This window comes from Canis lupus, chromosome 3 (assembly GCF_003254725.2).
Source record: "Canis lupus dingo isolate Sandy chromosome 3, ASM325472v2, whole genome shotgun sequence".
NCBI classification, from domain to species: domain Eukaryota; kingdom Metazoa; phylum Chordata; class Mammalia; order Carnivora; family Canidae; genus Canis; species Canis lupus.
This window is the reverse complement of record NC_064245.1, coordinates 31,926,663-31,949,785: the sequence shown is the minus strand read 5'-3', so window position 1 is coordinate 31,949,785 and position 23,123 is coordinate 31,926,663. Positions and strand designations below refer to the sequence as shown.

Here is a 23,123-nt window from a genome sequence, read left to right as displayed (position 1 = left end):
CTATGAAAATATGGGTAAAAGCCTTCTAATGAGGAGTCATTCATAAAATATTATGTAAAAAAAGAGAAAAACCTGCAAACTTTAAAAAATTCCTAAAGAAAAATCTTCAAAAAGTTTTAAAAGTTTACATTTTTCACTCACCTTGCAAGCCTTCCAAGAGTTTGGGATAACGAACATGTTCCTCTGTTCCATGTCCAAGTCTCTGGTTGTCACCTTTTCCCCATGAATAAACTTGGCCATCTTTTGTCAAAGCAATAGAAAATTGACTTCCACATCGAACTTTCACAACATCCAAGTCTTGAAGTTTTTCAATAAGCTTTGGTGTTTTGCATCCATCACTACCACCTCTGCCCAATTTCCCATAGTCACCATCTCCCCAAGACCACACCTGACCTAAAAAATACAAATATATTTATATTTAAGTAAAAATAACTGTATATCTTAATGCAACTCTTAAGTGGCTGCAAATACTGAATATAACTGGTAACAATCTAGACCACTAATATATACAGTTAACACAATACAGATTACTACTAACCAAATGAAATCTAGTTTATACTTCAGGTTAATACAGAACCAATTAAGAAAAGGATAGCTGGGTTTTCTTTTTGTTTTAGCTAAAAAAATTATAAAGTCCTGACTCTAACTGGTTTGGGTTCAATGACTGGGTTCAGATCAACCAAGTAGTGAACACAGAACACAGCTCCAGTGCCTCCATAAAATACCATAATTGGACCCATCATACACAGTTGCAGCTCTCTGCCACTATCTCTCAGGTCTGCCTCCACAGTGTTCCTATCATACCCACCACAAATTAACTGCATGACAGCACTTTTTTCCAATAACATTTGGTTAGTATAATCTAATTAAATATTAAATAAAGGAATAAAGTAAATTACAAAAATGTGGTTGGTTTTTTTTTTTACTGACAACTAAGCTAAAAGCTTTGTAAAAATGCAAAAAATGTGAATTTTTGAAAAAAACAGGTAAAAACTGTAGAGGAAGAGAAATGAGAAGAAATATTAAAAAAAGAAACTAAATTGCTCTGTAAGTGACTAAGTTCTTGCTCTATTTTAGATAAACAACTAAAGATCAACAAATTTTAACAAAAAGTTCAGATGGTAAGTATTTTTACGCTTTGTGGACAAGGTGGTTTTTGTCACAAATATTCAATTGTTCCAATGTCACAGGAAAGCAGCCACAAACAATACGTAAGCAAGGTGGCATTCCAATACAAGTCTATTTGAAAAAACAGCCAATCCCTGAACTAAAATTGGAGATGATACACTAATAGGCAGTCAATGACATAAACACACCAATGCTCAACTCAGTAAACCCACACAAAATATCAGAGAATATGCATATAGTTAAATGTTTTGCAAAATGCCTATTGTTCACACAGCCCAGCTGGCAATTCCCACTTTCTCCAATGCTTTCAGTGACCCTGTCACCCTAGAACCAGACCGCACAGGACAGGATGCTTCTACCAGTCATCTCAAAAAACAGTAATGTAGCAGGGACATTTCCCTATACGACATCTGCACCAAAGAAATGCCGCTGTGAAGTAAACAGCATGCAGTTTCCAATCAAGGCAATTAAGTCAAAACAACACAGTTTTATATACATAGAAGTTTCACACAAAGAATTCAAGAACAAATCCTAATAAGGCTTATTTAAGAAAACACTTCTTGGTTAAGAGGTTTATAAAATCAATCATTCAACATTGGACACATAAAAACAAGATGTCAAATGGAAAGCTTCATGCCAGAAGAAGAGAACTTTAAGATGACTGATGAAACCATCTTTTTCTAAGACTCATAGGAGCAGAAGTAAGATGCCTCTATGTCTCTCCCTGTGAGGGAGAAGGGGCCTAGGTGAACATGAAGATGCCTGAAATGATGTTTGTCCTCTCACTAAAGAAATTCCCAGGGAGGAGAAGAGTTAACATGGTGGAGGAATAGGGGACCCTAAGCTCATCTGATCCCTGGATTTCAGCTAGTTATCAAATCATTCTGAACACCTGCAAAATCATGGAGACATCTGAGAAAAAGAAATGCTACAATGCTACAAATAGAAAAGCAACCACTTTTTGGAAGGTAGGAAGTAGGAAGACTTGGCATCTGGGGTGATATATCTGAGGAAACTGTGGAGGAGAGGGAACCTGCTTAAGGAGGTTACCACAAAGTATTATAAGCAGCAGAGCACAAAACCGGAACTTTTAAAAGTCTGCTACAGTGAGGGACATCACTGGATTAAAGGTGCTGAGGTGGCAAAGCAGGGTGGAATCCTTCATGGGAAAGCATGGTCTCAGGATCCCAGGGGTCAAAAGAAGAATGGAGGTGGCTGAGTGTGACAGAGTTCCCAGACATAGGAGTGGGGAAGCCAGCTGTAAACAATGAGTCTAGGTGCCAACCTTCTGCTCTGGGTTGCCATAAACTACAAACAATAAACTGCAAACTGCTGCATGTTCGCACGACCATTCTCTGGGCAGAGTCTCAGCACAAAAGGCAGATGCTTGTTGAGACGGCCCTCCAACCTGGAGGGAATTTTGGAGGAACAGCATGGGTCCATACCTCACGAATCCATAACATTTGGAGATTCGAAACTCACTCATATGCTTCAGATAAAATAGTTCAGTCACAGGCTGAGTGAACACAGAGTTCGGACAGAAACCAGGGAGACAGAGTGATTGACTGCTATTCTGAGGGCTCACTGAAGAGCGACGAGCACAAACTTCCAACTCTGAGACAAAGATCAGGGCACTGCCGTTTTCATCCCCTGCCTGCCCCAACCAGTGCTGAAAGCCTTCAAGGAGCAAAACAGTGCACACAGTGCAATCTGGAGCCGCTTACAAGGGAAGAAAAATTCCACCAGGGTAGGCAAGGGCACGTGAACATCAGCACAGCAGGCCCTCCATCAGAAGACCAGCAGGAACAACCAGCTAACACCAAGTTCACCAATCACAGTGATCTGAGGAACTTCAGCTCTAGAGGAAAACACTATATAGCATTTGTGGAGTTCTTTCTATTCTTTAGTCTTTCAGTTTTACTTTCATTCAGGTACTTTCTTATTTTTTCAATTCTTTAATTCTTTTTAATTTTTATTTATATATATATTATATATATACACACATATATACATACATATACATATACACACATATATATATTTTATTTTGGTTGCCTATCATTGTATTTTATTTTATTTTTGTATATATATGAGTTTATCTTTCCTTGATATTTTGGGATATGGTTGCTCTTAACAAACAGACCAAAATACACCCAAGATCTAGTTTGTTGTTTTATTGTTTTACTTCTTGAGTTTTTCTTACTTTGTTTGCTTTTTGTTTTCTTCTGCATTTTTTTTTCTATTGTTCTGTTATTTTTGTCTATTCTCTCATTTTCTTCTATTCTTTTCTCAACATAATGACAAGATGGAGATATTCACCCCAAAAGAAAGAACAGAAGGTAGTACTCACTGCCAGGGATTTAATCAAAAACAGATATAAGTAAGATGTCAGAACTAGAATGTAAAATAACAATTATTATGATACTAGCTGGGCTTGAAAAAAGCATAGAAGACACTAGAGAATCCTTTAGGGTATAAATAAAAAATTCAAATCTAATCAGGCCAAAATTTAAAATGCTGTTACTGAGATGCAATCACAAATGGAGTCTCTAACAACAAGGATGAATAAGGCAGAGGAGTCAGTGACATAGAAAACAAAACGATGGAAAATAAGGAACGTAAGTAGAAGAGAAGAAAATAACAACTACTGGATAACAAAGGGGGCCTTCAAGAACTCAGCAATACCATAAAGCAACATAATTCCATATAATAGGGGGCCTCAGAAGATGAAGGGGCAGAATGTTCATTTGGACAAATTATACCTGAGAACTTCCCTAATCTGGGGAAGGAAACAGGCATTTAAGTCCAGGAAACATAGAAAATGCCACTCAAGATCAATAAAAATGGATCAACACCTCATGAAGTTTGCAAATCTCAGAGACAAAGAAACAATCCTAAAAGTACCCTGGGACAAGAGGCCCTTAACCCACAAAGGTAGACATATAACACTGGCAGCAGACCTGGTCACAAAGACCTGGCAGTCCAGAAAGGGCAGCCATGATATATATAATCCACGGGCTAAATGAGAAAAATATACAGCCAAAAATAATTTATCCAGCAAGGCTGTCTTTCAGAATAGAGAGATAAAAAGTTTCCAGGACAGATCAGCAAACAAACTGTTAGATATCAATTATAAGCATGTTTGAAGAGCTTCCTTTAACTCTTAAAGAAGCTGTTTTTTCACATATCATGAAGTGACAAGATGATCAAGGAAAAAAGTTTGATACATTTTAGTCATATTTTAGTCATATTCTGATAGATAAATATTTTCAACAACAAAAAGTGGAAGAGCATGGACTGAGATTTAAAACACTTCAGTTTCAGTCTTAGATATATAAAAGTGGGACGATATTTCAAACCCACTTCACACACAGAATAGTTGTACTCCATTACTTAATAAAGAATAAATACTCCATTAACTATAAAAAAAAATAGTTTCCAGGACAAACAAAAGCTAAAGGAATTTGTGAACACTAAACCACCCATGCAATCAATCAATCAATCAATAAACAAACAAACAAACCACCCAGATAAAAAATATTAAAGGGGGATCCTGCGAGCAGAGAGCCGAAAAGTAATAAAGACCAGAAAGGAACAGAGACAATCTATAAAAACAGTGACTTTAGAGGTAATACAATGGCATTAAATTCACATCTTTCAAAATGTACTCTGAATGTAAATAAACTAATTGTTCTAATCAAAATATATAAGGTATCAGAATGGATAAATAAAATAAGACCCAACAATATGCCATGTTCAAGAAATTCTTTTCAGACCCCAAAACACAACCAGATTGAAAGTGAGAGGGTGGAGAACCATTTACCATGCTCATGGACATCAAAAGAGGGATGGAATAGCCATCCTTACGTCATACAAACTAGATTTTAAACCAAAGACTATAGTAAGGATGAAGAACACTGTATCATAACAAAAGGGCTTATCCAACAAGAAGATATAGCAACTGTAAATATTTATGCCCCTAACATGGGAGCAACCAAATATATAAACAAATAAATAACAAAATTAAAGAAACATGTTGATAATAATACAATAATAGTAAGGGACTTTAACACCCCATTCACAGAGATGAAAGATCATCTAAGCAAAAGATCAACAAGGAAACAAGGGCTTTGAATAACACACTGGACCAGATGGACTTCACAAATATATTCAGAGTATTTTTTTTAAAAGCAAAAGAATACACATTCTTCTCAATCGCACATGGAACTTTCTCCAGAATAGATCATATACTGGGTCACAAATCAGGTCTCAAGTTTGAAAAGACTGAGATTATATCATACATATTTTGAAACCACAATGCTATAAAATTTGAACTCAATCACAAGAAAAAAATTGGAAGGAATACAAATACATGGAGGTTAAAAGCTTCCTCCTAAAGGATGAATGGGTCAATCAGGAAATTAAGGAGAATTTTAAAAATTTATGGAAACAAATGAAAATAAAAACACAACTGTTCAAAACCTTTGGGATGCAGCAAAGGCAGTCTTAAGAGAGAAGTATAGCAGTACAAGCCTTTCTCAAGAAACAAGAACAGTCTCAAACATGCAACCTAACCTTACACCTAAAGGAGCTGGAAAAAGAACAGCAAATAAGGCCTAAATCCAGCAAGAGAAGAAAATTAATAAAGATTAGAGCAGAAATCAATGAAACCAAAACCAGAAGAAAGGTAAAACATATTAACAAAACTAGGAGCTGGTTCTTTGAATTAGCAAAATCGATTAATCTCTAGCCAGGCTTATCAAAAAGAAAAGAGAAAGGACTCAAATAAATGAAATCATAAATGAAAGAGGAGAGATCACAACCAATACCGAAGAAATACAATTATAAGAGCAGATTATGAGCAACTATACATCAACAAATTAGGCAATCTGGAAGAAAAGGGATGCATTCCTAGAAATACATAAACTATCAAAACGGAAACAGGAAGAAATAGAAAACCTGAACAAATCCATAATCAGCAAAGATATTGAAGCAGTAATAAAAAAATCTTCCAACACACAAGAGTCCAGGACCAGATGGCCTCCAGATAGAATTATGTCAACAGTTAAAGAGGAATTAATATCTACACTTCTAGGGATCCCCAGGTGGCACAGCGGTTTGGCGCCTGCCTTTGGCCCAGGGCGCGATCCTGGAGACCCGGGATCAAATCCCACGTCGGGCTCCCGGTGCATGGAGCCTGCTTCTCCCTCTGCCTGTGTCTCTGCCTCTCTCTCTCTCTCTCTCTCTGTGACTATCATAAATAAATAAAAATAAAAATAAAATATCTACACTTCTGAAGCTGTTAGAAAGAACAGAACTTCCAAACACTTTCTGTGAGAATAGCATTACCTTGATCCCAAAACCAGACAAAGACCCCACACCAAAAAGGAGAATTACAGATCAATATCCTTAATGAACATGGATATAAAAATTCTCATCAAGGTACTAGCCAATAAGATCCAACAGTACATCAAAAGTATTATTCACCAGTACAAAGTGGGATTTATTCCTGAGCTGCAACAGTGGTTCAACAGCTGCAAATCAATCAACATGTTACATCAATAAAAAAAAGACAAGAACCATATGATCCTCTCAACAGATGCAGAAAAAGCATTTGACAAAATACAGCATCCTTCCATGATAAAAACTCTCTGCAGTGTAGGGATAGAGGGAACATACTTCAACTCATAAAAGCCATATATGAAAAACCCACACTAAATATCATCCTCAACAGGGAAACACTGAGAGCTTTTCCCCTAAGGTCAGGAACACGACAGGGATATTCACTCTCTCCACTCTTTTTCAACATAGTACTGGAAGCCCTAGCCACCACAATCATACAACAAAAAGAAATAAAAAGCCTCCAAATCATCAAAGAAGTCAAATTCTCGTTCTTCACAATGGCATGACACTGAATGCAGAAGACCAGAAAGACTCCACCTAAAAATTGCTAGAACTGATACATGAATTCAGCATAATGGCAGGATATAAAATCAATCCACAGAGTCAAGCTGCATTTCTATACACTAACAATGAGACCAAAGAAAGAGAGATTAAGGAATCAATCACATTTACAATTCCAACAAAAACCGTAAGATACCTAGGAATAAGTCTAACCAAAGAGGTAAAGGATCTTTACTCAGGAAACTACAGAAAACTCATGAAAGAAATGAGGAACACATAAAGAAATAGAAAAAACATTCCATGCTCATGGTTAGAATGTCTATGCTACCCAGAGCAATCTACACATTCAATTCAATCCCTAAAGAAAATACCATCAACTTTTTTCACAGAGCTGGAACAAATAACCCTAAAATTTGTATAGAACCAGAAAAGACCTCAAACAGCCAGAGGACTGTTGAAAAAGAAAACCAAATCTGGGGGCATCACAATTCCAAACTTCAAGTTCTATTGCATTGCCATAATCGTGAAGACAGTGTGGTACTGGCACAAAAAGAGACACACAGATCAATGGAATAGCATAGAGAACCCAGAAATGGACCCTCAACTCTATGGTCAACTCATCTTCAACAAAGCAGGAAAAGAATATCCAATGGAAAAAAGACAATGTCTTCAACAAATAGTGTTGGGAAAATTGGACAGCTACAGGCAGGAGAATGAAACTGGACCATTTCCTCACACCATACACAAAAATAGACTCAAAATGGATGAAAGACGTAAATGTGAGATATCATCTATCTCCTAGAGGAGAACACAGGCAGCAACCCTCTTCTACCTTGGCCACAGCAATTTCTTTCAAGACAGGTCTCTAAAGGCAAGGGAAACAAAAGCAAAAATGAACTATTGGGACTTCATCAGGATAAAAAGCTTCTGCACAGCATAGGAAACAGTCAACAAAACTAAAAGTCAACCTACAGAATGGGAGAAAATATCTGCAAATGTCTTAACAGATAAAGGGCTAGTATCCAAAATCTATAAAGAACTTACCAACCTCAACATCCAAAAAACAGAAATCCAGTCAAGAAATGGTCAGATGACCTCAACAGACATTTCTCCAAAGAAGACATACACGTGGCCAAAAGACATAAGAAAAAAAAAAAACACTTAACATCACTTGGCATCAGGGAAACACAGATCAAAACCACAATGAGATACCACCTCACACCAGTCAGAATGGCTAAAATTAACAAGTCAAGTAACCACAGATGTTGGTGAGAATGCAGAGAAAGGGGAACCCTCTTACATTGTTGGTGGAAATGCAAACAAGGTACCACCACTGTGGAAAACAGTATGGCGGTTCCTCAAAAAGTTGAAAATAGAGCTACCCTACAACCTGGGTATTTAACCCAAAGATACAAATATAGTGTGATACAAAGGGTACCTGCAACCCAATAATTATAGCATCAACGTCCACAACAGCCAAACTATAGAAAGACCCCAGATGTCCATCCACAGATAAATGGATAAAGAAGGTGTGGTATATACATATACAATGGTATACTAGTCAGCCATCAAAAACACGAAATCTTGCCATTTGCAATGATGTGGATGGTACTAAAGGGTATTATGCTAAGCAAAATAAGTCTATCAAAAAAGATAATTATCATATGATCACTCATATGTGGAAATTAAGAAACAAATTAAGAAACAGAGGATCATAGCGGAAGAGAGGAAGAAATACAACAAGATGAAACCAGAGAGGGAAACAAACCCTAAAAGACCCTTAATCATAGGAAACTCAGGGCTGCTGTAGGTGAGGAGGCTGGGGGAGATAGGATAACTGGATGATGGGCATTAAAGACGGCATATGATGTAATGAGCACTGAGTATTACATAAGATGAATCACTGACCTCTACCTCTGAAACTAATAATACATGTTAATTAATTGAATTTAAATTTTTTAAAAAGTCAAAATAAAAATAAAAATAAAAATAGCCCCCCCAAATTACTATGATTCTAACCATCAAACCCACTAAATGTATCCTCAAAGGAAAAGCAAAATGAGTATAATCTCAGTAATGAACACAAATACAAAAGTAAAATTAAAAATAAGTCAACATTGTAGCATCATACTAGAATCCACATAGACTAAGCAGGATTTACTACAGGGAATCAAAGGTAGTTGAAATTAGGAAATATAATAATAATAACTAGAAACAATTCAGAATGTCAATTATTCCACTGTAACTCTCATTTTTTATCATAAAATGCCCAAATAGGAAGGATATAGCAGCTAACTAGCTCTCTGACTCTGGGCAACAGAAATTAAAAGTCATATAACTTCTTAACCTCTGAGTTAAGACACTGAGATGCACACCACTTAAAGATGGACAAAGGGGCAGCCATATGAGGTCCACTATTCTTCAAAGCTCACTCCTTTTAGGAAAGCGGCACTCCTCATCCTAAGAACCTGCCCAGGGCAGCATGAGCACTGCGTACCATTCTCTGTCACAGCCAGGGTTTGAGCGTCCCCGCTCCCACATGCCACATCAATGACCTTCAATCCTTTAAGCCCAGCTACCAGCATCGGGATGGCCTCATCTTCACTGGAGCCTTCAAACAGATAGGACAATTGTTATTTTAAGTCCCTCAAAAGAAATAACCTCCCACTGCATGGTCAAGCTGGCTCAGAGCAAATGTACCATGGCCTAGTCGGCCGTAGTTCCCTCGGCCCCAAGTGTACAGCTCCCCTTCGGCAGTGATGGCCGCACTATATGTGCTTCCACATGCGATGTGCACCACATGCTTCCCAGCCTGCTTTCCAGAGAAAGCAGATATCACCTTAGGCTCTTCCAAAGGCCTGTGGAGAGAAAGGAAACAAATGTAAATGTCCTTTTATACAGATCCTATTAGTGATAGCAAAGAAAAAACTATCTGAATTACCTGGCAGAGTGTCAGAACAGTTTGGCCTTTCAGGTGCCTTATGAAGTAACTAAGGAACATAGAATTCGAACACCCAACACTTCCATGACTGTTTGTTAATTGAGCACCCAATGCCAAACATGGTATGCAGCAGGAATATCAGAACAGGTTTGTTAAAGACTTGTAAAATCAAGTCTAGAGCAGCTTTGTTTACAGTGGTGCAAAACAGTGACCCATCCATAGACAGACCACTCAGCAACAGGCACAAAGCACCTACTGACAGGCCCAACAACTTGGCTGAAGCTCAGGGATCCTGATACGTCAAAGAGCCAGAGATAAAATACCACTTGTGACAGAGGCCAGATCAGAAACTGGAGGTAGGGAGTAGGGGATGATTGCAAAGGGGTCCAAAGTAGCAGGGGCATCAGAAATGTTCTTTGTCTCAGTTGTGGCAGTTCCCCCATGTGCACACATTTACTGAAACTCATCAAACTTAAAACTAATGGATTTGTAAACCTCATACAGATGGTTAAAATGTATACATTTGTTAAATAAATGAGGAAAGAATGAAGGAGCAAGGTTTACTAATCACATTCAATCTGTATTTTACAAATGAAAAGAGGAAGTATGGACTAATGAGGTAGAAGTCTTAGTAGTTGGCTCTTCATTTCAAAACTAGTAAAATGCCCTATGCTTATAATCCAGAATATGATTGACAACACTCAAGTCTATCCTCTCCAAAGACATGGTTTACTACTTTGTGAATAAACGCACACAGAAGAAGGGGCATACACAGGCACAAGGAGAGCTGAACAAACCTACTCTCATACCACTTCTCCTTCCTGTTCTTTTTTTAAAAAAAAAACAGATTTTATTTATTTATTCAGGAGAGACACACACAGAGAGAGGCTGAGACACAGGCAGAGGGAAAAGCAGGCTCCATGCAAAGAGCCCAACATGGGACTCGATCCCGGGTCTCCAGGATCACACCCCGGGCTGCAGGCAGTGCTAAACTGCGCCACTGGGGCTGCCCTCTCCTTCCTGTTCAGCTCAAGTTTCAACCTCCCAAAGTTTCCCTCCAACTCCTAACATCTCTACTGATTTTTTTTCCCTTCCCTCAACTCAAGCAATGGACAAGTTACTTAATCTAGCATCTAGCACTTAATCTCAACTGAGTACTATTTAATTTAAAAATTGTGCTTTGTAATTTAGTACAAATTACAAATGACATAAAGGAAGCCAAAAACTAATGTCTCCAGCCTATATCTCCATCTATCAAGTCCTAGGTGCCTCATCCATCTCACCCCTTTCTAGTCTGAGAATAACACTCATTCTTAAAAAAAAAAAAAATTCTAAATTCCATAATTAGCATTCCTTTGTTTCTAACAATCACTTTACCACATTTGTCTGAATCCCTTACAACATTGTCAAGTTTAGGATATTTCTGCTGAATGCTAACACCTAACAGACATTGCTCAGCTTTTTTGACAATTTGAGATTCTACCTAGGGGGGCCCACCTCCATCCCACCACAGTAAGAATAGGCCAGACACCTCTCAACTCAGCTGTTCATACTTCTAACCCACTTGAAGTGGAGTTGCATCTTCAATTTTAACCTAAAGCCTAAGTTTTTCTCCATCAAGCTCCCCACTCAAACCCGAAACATATAAAAGGGTTCCCACCACTCTGTGGCAGCTGTGGGAATTCTCCATTTTTACAAACCCACCATTTTGTTTCACTCCTAGTCTCTCACAGTAATCAAAAGCTTCTACAAAATAGGACAGTAAGAAACTACAGAGGGTTATCTGGGTGGCTCAGTGGTTGAGCATCTGCCTTTGGCTTAGTTTGTGATCCCAGGGTCCTGGGATCGAGTCCTGCATCGGGCTCCCCGCAGGGAAGCTTGCTTCTCCCTCTGTCTAGGTCTCTGCTTCTCTCTCTGTGTCTCTCATGGATAAATACAATCTTTAAAAAAAAAAAAAGAAACTATTGAGTTTTGTACCTATGAAAATGGAATGGCTTAAGGAAAGTAGGATCTTATCTGATAGAGACATGTTGAAGTATTTCTGAATAAAGAAACAAGTAGGGATCCCCGGGTGGCGCAGCGGTTTAGCGCCTGCCTTTGGCCCAGGGCGCGATCCTGGAGACCCGGGATCGAATCCCACATCAGGCTCCCTGCATGGAGCCTGCTTCTCCCTCTGCCTATGTCTCTGCCTCTCTCTCTCTCTGTGTGTGACTATCATAAATAAATAAAAAATTAAAAAAAAAAAAAAAAAGAAACAAGTAATGTGGGATTTGCTTTAGGAAACTCCACCATGTGGGGTATTGGTATGTATAGTTAAAACAGGAGTACCAAAGCTGGAAATTTTGAATATGGGAGAGAAGAACATGAAGGCCAACTGATGTCACCCTCTGTGATGTGGGCAGAACTCCCATAGTGTCACTCAGGGGCTGACATATCTTGACAGCCTTCTCCATCCTAGCCCTACATGTCAGAGCAAATGGAAAACAACCCAGCCACACTTTTCTTTTCCACCTATTCTGGATAGAGCAACTCAAAGAGAGAACATGTCAATTACAAGAAAGGGCCATACATACACAGTGTCCCCATGGCCCAGTCGTCCACCATCCCCGCAACCCCAGGAGTACACCTCTCCCGTGGCCGCCAGAGCCAGGTAGTGGTGACCATCAGAATGGGCAGCAATCTTTACAATGTTTCTGGAGGCAAGACCCTGGACCAGCTGTGGAGCCTAGAACAGTACAAACAGGAAAAAAATTAGTAAGCAATCCTAGGACAATGAAAACGAAAACAACATGACTCTTCTCACTGATGCATCTCATTTTAACAAACCCTCCTCGAACTGAAAGAACATGAGGCTGCCATCCAATTGTCCAGATGACCTGCCCATTACCAACAGAGGAGTAGGCAGCCTCCAAGTAATGTGACATGACTAGGCCAACTCCACATAACGGAAATTCACAAGTCAAGGTGAAAAGCACCTTCCTTTAACAGGAACATGCTCTATCCCCATGAGGCCAAAATCTCTCATCTGTTACTAACTCCCCCCATAGTTGACTGAGTTTACACGTGGAAAACTAGTATACAAATGGAATCATGACAGGCAATAATAAGTGTTACTGTAAGGAGTTCCCAATATTAACAACTAAGAAATTCTGCCCCCAAATCTTGACAATGATTATTAAGATTATTAAATAAAAATAATAAAACAATGAACAAGTGTTTCTAAATCTTCAGAAACCCAATGTCTTAAAGACTAGAACTCTGCAGCACCTATAGTAGAAAAGTGTCCACAAAGGCAAGCAATCTGGGCCCAGGAACACCCACCAGTGTGTCACTATTGTAGGCCTGCGTGTACACGCGGCCATTCCTCGATAAGATCAAGAAGCGCTTCTCTGCACAGGCGATCTGCGTGACCCCCAGGTTGGCAAGTCCTTCACACTGAATTGGACCAATCACATTAGCGTAGTATTTCCATCCTATTAACCCCCATCCTATGACCTCTTGCAATGATCCCTGTAAGATAACAACATAAGTAAACATTTTCTTTATGGTAGCAAGAATATTTTCTTCTTAGTCAAAGAAAGAAAAATTTATGCTATGATTAACACTGAAATACCATAGGATAAAAACAAAGCATGTAAAGAAATATCAAAATAACTCATAACATCCCATATTACCTTAGTTAACAGGTAAGATGAAGTAACTGAACAGGTAATTAATTCTTCCACAGCATTTCATTTTAATAGAAACCACTAAAGAGAAATATAAAGAGGAAGATGGCAGGGTAGGAAGACCCAGGGCTCACCTTGTACAGTGTGGCCACCTAGAGAACACCATGGGTATAAATAACCCAGAAAGCAGCCCAAAGACTGGCAGAAGAGACTTTCTGCAGACAGACATAAACAAGAGGCCAGAGCAAAGCAGATCCATCCCCTTGGATAAGCTCTGGACAAGATCCCATTAAAGATCCCATCAAAGCAAAGCCTGGCAGTGTGCAAGCAGCCCAGACAAGGGCCAACACCACTCCAAAGTGAGTCCTGCTCCAGGGAGAGGGGAAGATAACCACACACCAGTCTGACCGCGACCCCAGCAATGGGCTAGAGGCAGGCAGTTAGTCTGACTACAGCCCCCATCCACCAATAAAAGTTTCTCAGGGACCAAAACAGGGCAAGTACGTACAAGTTTGGTGCTACCTGGTCTGGCTCGACTTGAGCCCAAGGCATCCCTGGACTGGCCCACTAACACCACAGGCACCAGACTCTGAACAATAGGCAGAGAACCATCACAAACTGGACTGAAGCAAACAGAGTTCAGCCACAACAGTAGGATACTCCCGTAGCAACACATATAGGAGACATCCTGAAGCACAATTTTCTGGTGAAAAGGAGACATTGCACTGTGGGGCCCTACAGGACCCCTTCTTCATAAAGCTATTACTCTCAAGTGCAGGAAACATAGCTAACTTTCCTAACACATAGGAAAAGACACAGCTTAGACAAAATGAGTCAGAGGAACATGTCCCAAATGAAAGAGCAGAACAAAATCACCTAAACAAAATGGAGATAAGTAATATGTCTGATAGCAAATATAAAGTAATGCTCATAAAGATACTTGATAGAATTGAGAAAGAAGTGCAGGACCTCCATGAGACCCTCCACAAAGAGATAGAAGACCTAAGAAAGAACCAATTAGAGATAATAAACTCATTAAATGAAATTAAAAATACACCATCAGGAATAAATAGCAAAAAAGAGGAGGGAGAAGAACAGATCAACAACCTGAAGGACAAAGTAATGGAAAGTAATCAAGCTGAGCAAATGAGAGGGGAAAAAATACGCAAAATGAGAACAGACCCCAAGGAACTCCGCAACACTGTCAAGCATAATGGTCACATGATAGGGATCCCAGAAGAAGAGAGAGAAAAGAGGGCAGAAGACTGAAGAGATAATAGCTTAAAACTTCCTGAATATGGGGAAGGAAAGAAAAATCCAGATCTGGGAGCCACAGAGAGCCAGCCCCCAACCAAACCAACCCAAAGAGGTCTGGCATCAAGACACAAAGCAAATAAGAGAGTCAAAAGAGAGAGAATTTTAAAAGCAGCAAGAGAAAGTAAAGCAGTTTACATGCAAACAAAAATCATGATAGATGCAAACATGGAATACTGAGTTGCTTTAAAATAAAAAAAGTTCTGTTTACTAATAGAGCAAGCTCCTCAGTATATACTGTGTAGTGAAAAGAACAAGCTATGACATGCTACCAATAACATTTATTCCAGAGAATGCTAAAAGGATATGTGAGAGACTAGAAAAGTAAAAAGCAGCAGGTGTAAAACCAGTAGATAAGAGGACAGGAAGGAGGAAGTAACAGCGTCTTTGCACTTAATTTTGATTTTTGAACCATGTGAATATACTTAGTTGGAAAAGAAACAAATGACTATGACTATAAAATGAAATTAAAATATACATCATGATAAATTTAAAAGTTAGGAAAACCTGGATACAAATCCAAATTCTTGTGTGACCCTGGAAAAATCCACTGCCATCCCATCCCATCCCCCTGATCATTGTGATGATCAGATGCAACTACATGTGGGAAGTCCTCAAGGGGCCTGCATGGTAGGCTCTTCATACATGTGGACTAGTGTTATCACTGCTCTTAGCAGCATCAAGACAGTTCATGGTCTGAGCCCCTACTTTACAAAAAAGGCACTGGAACCTCTGTGAGGAAGGCAGAATGGCATGCAGTTGTTTGTATAAAGGAGAGCTCTCTGGGGACACATCTCCTGATTCTAGAACTGGGACAATGGATTGGATCCTAAATCCCTGTGCACCTCAGCTTGCTCATCACTCATTCTGATCATTGACAACACCTTAAACCATATACAAGATTTAAAAAGCTATAAGCCAGCTCTACCCCCAACACCAGAGAAACTGAGTCTCCATATCAGCACAGAGTGAGAATCTAAGAGTGCTACTATCTATACAACATACAAAGAAGAAACACTGCTATCACACGTACCTTATGAGATGTTGGTGAGCTACACAGAGGTGGCATACAGGGAGTAGCCAGGCGGTCTAAATGGGCCATGACAACAACTGCAGTTTGTCTTAAGTCAATGGCGAGCTCATTGTCTTGTGGAAGAGTAAGGTACCTCAGGAAACTCTCATTGGGGCTCAGAGGACCAGACAAAAGCTACAGAAGAAAAGTAAACAGGCTTCTTGAGAATGGTGGAAAAATTAAAGTAACACAATTAGCCCTTAACCATTCTTTATATTTTGGTACTCAACAGTTAGGCATTATCTGTAAATCTACTCCTTTTGGTCATCAAATGAGAAGTGTTATTGATGCAGTGACACTACACATCTACATATTTACACATTTGCTATAAAACACTACACACAGCAGTGCCTGCACATTTTGCACATCTATTACCCATGTGCATACTCCACTCAGGTCAATGACATGGCCCAGACACTTTGTAGGCTCAACCCTCCAAGAGCCCTCAGAATACAAAGCAAGCTTCCTAGGAACACAGCACTGCACCTTAACCTGGTTTTGCAAACCAAAACCACTTATTTTAACCTAAATGCCACCCACCCTGGAGTAACCTAATGTTACTCGCACATTAAGTAACAAATATAATTCTTCTAAAAGCAGAGTAGCCTTATTCCCATTAAAGACTGCCAAGTGATAGAAAAATTAACTTTATAATGGAATGATGACCTTTGTAGAAAAGACCTCTAAGATCAAACGTGTGTCTCTAAAAAGCAGCAGTCCCAGAGTTCAGACCCAGGACATAGGCAGGCCCTTCTCTGTGACCAGCCTTACTGTTCTAGGACTAAACACAGTGATGACTTAGGTGGCATGCTCCACACAATGCCCCGCACATAGGAAGGGCCAACAAAAAGTAAGCCACTATTTTCAACGCTCTTTTTCTAGTATGTGTTTAAGAGTATGCAGATCAAGGACACCTGGGTAGCTCAATCAGTTAAGCTTCTGAATCTTGATTTCAGCTCAGGTCATGATCTCAGGGCTGTGAGATCAAACCCCAAGTTGGGCTCTGCTTTCAGTGGACTGAGTGTCTGCCTGTCTGTCTGTCTCTCTCTTTCTCTGTCATTTCTCCTCTCCCTCCCCACCCCCTCTCCCCGCACTCACGCACTCACACACACATTCTCTGTCATAAATAAATAAATCTTATTTAAAAATGTGTGTATGTCAGACTTAGTTCTGTGCTGCAATCCAGCTGGCATTCACTGATCTGAGGTCTTCTCCATAAATGGTATATGGAAGAGCATGAAAGAGGAAGACTTACCTGACTTCTCCAAGCTGGGTCAAAACAAATAAACATAAACCACTAAGCAACCTCATGGTAAAGCAGGTCCCTCTGAACTAAACACACACTCTATCCCACACAAGCTAAGCCTCAACTCCTTGTGCTACCTCCCCACATTATCACTGCAAGTGCCCAAAAGGACCTGCTTGACTCTCACACTTTGTTCCTGAAATATTGTCCGAATTTTTACCCATTTTCATGCCTTCTAACTAACTCCTTCACGGAGATAAGCATGACTTCTTTACATCTTCCTCAGCATCTTAAACTCACTCCCCATCACAGCCAAAACACAGCCAAACCAAGTTTCCAGGCCGCTAGAAATACACAAGCACTAAACCCACGAACGTGAAGGGCTCAAGGCTCCAGTTCAGCAGGAAGAAAAAAAAGCAGCAGAGGAATCTCTCTAAAAGTTCAAGCTGATACATGTCAAGAAATACATTCTTCCTACTAGGTACACACAATCCAGAACACACACAGAGGTCACGTGCTTGTGTGATACTCTACCACAGCAACTGAAACTCACCCCATGATAGCCCATACCTGTTCCACACCTGACTCACTGCTGTAATCACCAAATACACACCCTTCCCCTAGAGACAACTATTGCCACAGATGTGCACTCCCATCTTGTTTATAAAAGGCTAAATAACTCTTTTAGAAAAACTGAATCAAGGTAGCTACTTAAATGCAAAATCTTGTTATGATACTTACATGAGTGTCACCCTCTATATGAGGGGCATCTTTACTGCAGATGATGCTCTGGAATCTTTGCAGCAAAGGGAGAAGGGGGGCACTGGTGCCCTGGGCAGACCGCTCATTGTCAGTTTCCTGTGTCCCACTGTCCCACAGTTGCAGCAACAACAGGATGGCAGACAACATTTGGCTGAAAGAGAAAATATCTTTATTCTCTAGCAAAACAGATTAGTTTTTATCACCATGGTCTGTCAAAAATAAAAGCAAACAGCTAAATAAAGTAGAAATACTTTAGATTTGAAAGGATACCACTAAAATAATACCAAAAAAATAATTCCTGGCAGTAAAATCAGTGAATCAATACCAAGATTTTAGCAAAGATATCCTTCTGAGGATAAGAAATATAAAACCAGTTAAGAAACTCAAACAGTATTTAAAAAAAAAAGAAAAAGAAACTCAAACAGTACAATTTTTTTTTTAAGTAGGCTCCACATCTAGAATGGAGCCCAATACAGGGCTTATACTCACAACCTTGAGGTCAAGAGCTAAATCGAAATCAAGAGACAGGGTGGCTCAGCAGTTTAGCACCAGCCTTCGGCCCAGGGTGTGATCCTGGAGTCCCAGGATCGAGTCCCACATCAGGCTCCCTTCATGGAGCCTGCTTCTCCCTCTGCCTGTGTCTCTGCCCCTCTCTCTCTCTCTCTCTCTCTCTCATGAATAAATAAATAAAATCTTAAAAAAAAAAAAAAAAGAAAAGAAAAGAAAAGAGGGGATCCCTGGGTGGCTCAGTGGTTTAGCACCTGCCTTTGGTGCAGAGCATGATCCTGGAGTCCCAGGATCAAGTCTCACGTCAGGCTCCCTGCCTGGAACCTGCTTCTCCCTCTGGCTGTGTCTCTGCTTCTCTCTATATATATATCTCTCATGAATAAATAAATAAAATCTTTAAAAAAGAAAAAAAGAAAAGAAAAGAAATCAAGAGTCAGACGCTTAGCCTACTAAGGTACCAAGGTATCCCTCAAACAGCACTTTCTAAAGGGAACTTCTAGGATCTTAACTGATGGAATAAAGATCATCTGAGGAAAATTCAAAGGACAAAACAAAACAAAACAAAACAAAACAACTCCTACATTACTAGAAAATTGAACATAAAAAAGTGAAGAAAACATAAGTGTACCCAGGTTAGACAGAAGAGAAAGTCCTAGGAAGTGGTTCTTTGATTACAGAACACCACACATTTTCTACAATCACAAATGATTCAATGAAATAACCATAAAATGAAACAAATGTTCAGATACAGAGACATTTCCCTGAAATACTCCCAGCCTGTGACTCTCCTTACCTCAGCGTGCCTCTCTGCACAGCCAGCTCTAACAGGATGGCCAGGGCCAGGTGCTGGTCCTGCAGAGGGATGCTTCCAGGCCCTTTGGTACCAGGTGTTCCATGAACATCCCTGAATTGACAACAGTAGACCCAAGAACAAAGTAACATGTGATCTTAAAAACAGCATTTTTATTTTTAATATTTAGAATCAAGTTTCTGAGACTTAATACTCAAATTTAATCCGAGATTTTAAAGTATACAATTAATTTGTAAACATTATTGAACGGATTAATTCAGATACTATAAGATGACTACATTAGAAAACATTCCAGCATCCATAGCATAAAATTCTTTTTATCATTATTCAAATCATGGGTAGAAAAATGTTTAGATGTTTCCACTTTCAATGACATGTATGGCTATTAGAATATTAACATCCCTCTATGTAAATGTAGAAAAATCAACTTCTAAAACCACCTGGCAAACACAAGCAAAATGTCTATGTGTATTTTTCTCTGATCAAAGAAATATTTCAACTTTTCCCCAATGATAAATAACAAGTCTTCTTAACCCAAGATGGGGAAGAGAGGACCTTCTGATATCACCATTACAGTTGAATTTTTGAAACTACAGTTGACCCTTGAACAACAAGTTTGAATTGCACAGGTTTATTTATACAGATTTTTTTCAATATATATATATTGAAAAATTTGGGGAAATTTTCAATAATTTGAAAAAACTCACAGATGAACTATGTAGCCTAGAAACACCAAAAAGTTTAAGAAAAGATTAGATATTATAATAAGAATACAGTATACAATACAGATAATAACATAAAATATTTGTTAATCCACCGTCTGTGTTACCGGTAAGGCTTCCAGTTCACAGTATGCTATACGGATTTTAAACTGTGTGGGGGATAGCACCTCTAATCCCCACAGGGTTCAAGGATCAAATTCCAAGCCTACTTCAGGGCCCACGGCCCTAAATCTTGCTGCAATGCCTTCATCAGCACGCTAGGGAGGGGAACTCATAGCCTGTTGGCATAGAGACCTCGGGTGTCCCTCCCTGAATACCGAAAGGACACAGCAGTGACCTTAGGCAAAAGGAATGGGAAAGACTCACTTTTGCTCTAATTATGCCTTTGCTGCCGAATTATATATTGACTATATACATTTTTCTTTAAATTTAAAAACAGAGGCAGCCTGGGTGGCTCAGCGGTTTAGCGCCACCTTCAGCCCAGGGCGTGATCCCGGAGACCCGGGATCAAGTCCCACGTGAGGTTACCTGCATGGAACCTGCTTCTCCCTCTGCCTCTCTCTTTCTCTGCCTCTTGCATGAATAAATTTATATATTTTAAAAATAAAAATAAATTTAAAAACGGTTAACAAAAACATATAGCACCTAAGACCAAAGTTCATGACTTTCCTTACAGAAAAATGATTCACGTTCAAAAAATTTTTACACTAAAATGAACAGATGCAGGTTTAAACATTTTGATCTTGGGTGGTTATTTAGTCCTACATTGTCTATTAAAACAACACCCATCACTCAGAATGACAGCATTCACATTCTCACCAAGAAGCACACAATAGGTGCTCAAACATTTTATGAATGACTAATTCCCAAATCATAAAATATCTGAAAAAACACATTACAAAAACATCTTTCATTTTCCACCTGATTCAATATGATATGGGTCTAATCCTGGGTCTAATCAGAGAATCAAAAGCAAATATTTGAAAACCTAAAAAGTAAGATCTAGAATCACAGAGCTAAGGGTGAGCTGGAAACAGCACAAACCTGTTCTAAAGAGAAGCCAGTGAGATGAGACTTTGAAGCATGTTAGGATCATTCACGCAGTAAGATGTGAAAAGAAAGAACTCACCCTGTCACGACGGATCTCAAGAACCTGGTTGCTCTCTCTACCACCTCCAGCCACACAGAGGACACGGTGCTTTCATCGAAGAGTGAGGCCTCAGGCAGAGCTCTCAAGGCATCCAGGGACTCCTGCAACAGCTCGCTGCAGAGATCTGCATCCTCCCCTGGGCACACACGTGTATCAGAGAAGGCCACCCACTCCTTAAGCAGCACTGACAAGTAAAGCCCTCCCCACTTTCCCAGAGAGGCCTCCTATTCCTCCATGTGAGAGGATGCCACTGTCACATTTTCAATCCCTCACTTTTCTCTCAACAAGATACTCTAAGAACTCAAGAGATTAAAACTTAATACAAGTGCCCCAAAGTCAGTTCAACTCGCCCATGAGCAATTCTAACTTCTTGTTCTCCTAGAAAATAAATCAGCATTGATGCACTGCAGTGGTTCACCTGGGATGTACACACATATGTGCTTTTTCTTTTTCTTTTTTTTTTAAAGAACAGACCTGAAAAATCAAACTTAAGCCCCTCATTCCATAAACAAAAAAAATGAGGCACAGAGAGCATATGGGATCAGGCCAAGAGCATGTGGTGGCAGAACTGAGAAGACCACCCAAGTCTCCTGATGTGTTGGGGTAGCAGAACACTCTAGGCCTACATACCTGACCGCCAGGCCCTGCGTAAGAAGGCAAAGGCAAAGGAGAGAGCTGCTCGGGATCCAACTCTTGCAAGTCCTTCCACTCCTTTGCCTGTGGGCCGGGAACTGTGGACAACACATATGGGAGTTGTAATAACTGGTCAGTCAGAGTAATGTGCAAATACTAAAATAAGATAAATAATATGGAAGGATTTATATGAAAATGTGATCAATGGATTTCTTTAGACAGCAGGAAGACACTGTGTGACTTTTAGTTTCATATTTAAAAACTTATCAAATGTCCTTTGTAATGGAAATTTTTACTTTAAGAAAACATTTAGAATTTTAAGTGAATTGCAAAAATATTCACAAAATAATCTGAGAGCTGATATTATTAGAGAGAAACACAGGGTAAGCAGAAAATAGACATAAATACATAAATGGGGAGATTAAATGGCATGTAGTAAAGAAAAGGCAGGTAAGGTGATTGAGGAACACACAAAGAATATGACAAATGCCTGAGACTGCACCCAGGGCTATGGAATCTATACTTTGGACTCTTTTAGGTCTATGTGATGACGAGGAATAGAAATCCATGTATGTCTCCTATTCTCTTTTGCCCCTATCCTGCTGAGCTTAACCTTTCCTGATTTTAGTGCCTATCATTCTCATGAATCCTTTAAGTTTTTACCATTTATATTTATAAAGTTAACAAGATATGCATGTTTTTAAAAAGTTATACAAACGGCATATAATAAAAATCATTCTAAAAAACAAACTACAATACAAAAAGTATACAATATAAACTTAATCATGCTTAGCAAGTACTTTTATTTTCAACTTTACACAGCTGAATATTTCTACTATATACAGTATCCTTCAAACTTACTAAATTTGCTTTTACAATCGGGGGAAATGCTATTAAAAATGGGTAATGAGGGACACCTGGGGGGCTCAGCGGTTGAGCATCTGCCTTTGGTTCAGGGCATGATCCTGGGGTTCCCTGTGGGAAGCCTGTTTCTCCCTCTGCCTATATCTCTATGTCTCTCAAGAATAAATAAATTTTTTTTAAATGGGTAATGATAGTTGAGTGAAGTAAGTCAATCGGAGAAGGACAAACATTATATGTTCTCATTCATTTGGGGAATATAAATAATAGTGAAAGGGAATATAAGGGAAGGGAGAAGAAATGTGTGGGAAATATCAGAAAGGGAGACAGAACGTAAAGACTGCTAACTCTGGGAAATGAACTAGGGGTGGTAGAAGGGGAGGAGGGCGGGGGGTGGGAGTGAA

General features: G+C 39.3%; 1 protein-coding gene across 6 annotated transcripts in view; it reads right to left on the bottom strand.

Moving 5' to 3' along the window:
* HERC2 (HECT and RLD domain containing E3 ubiquitin protein ligase 2) overlaps positions 1–23,123 on the bottom strand; it is a 241,470-nt gene that overhangs the window by 163,466 nt on the left and 54,881 nt on the right. For all 6 annotated transcript variants that reach the window (XM_025437755.3, XM_025437758.3, XM_025437759.3 and 3 more), the window contains 10 exons: positions 21,856–21,956; positions 21,205–21,361; positions 19,336–19,446; positions 18,015–18,186; positions 15,989–16,162; positions 13,295–13,483; positions 12,547–12,698; positions 9,733–9,890; positions 9,530–9,643; positions 142–393 (listed from right to left, as the gene is read on the bottom strand). In XM_025437755.3, coding sequence (XP_025293540.1) covers positions 142–393; positions 9,530–9,643; positions 9,733–9,890; positions 12,547–12,698; positions 13,295–13,483; positions 15,989–16,162; positions 18,015–18,186; positions 19,336–19,446; positions 21,205–21,361; positions 21,856–21,956 — 1,580 coding nt within the window. The remainder of the gene's footprint in view (positions 1–141; positions 394–9,529; positions 9,644–9,732; positions 9,891–12,546; positions 12,699–13,294; positions 13,484–15,988; positions 16,163–18,014; positions 18,187–19,335; positions 19,447–21,204; positions 21,362–21,855; positions 21,957–23,123) is intronic.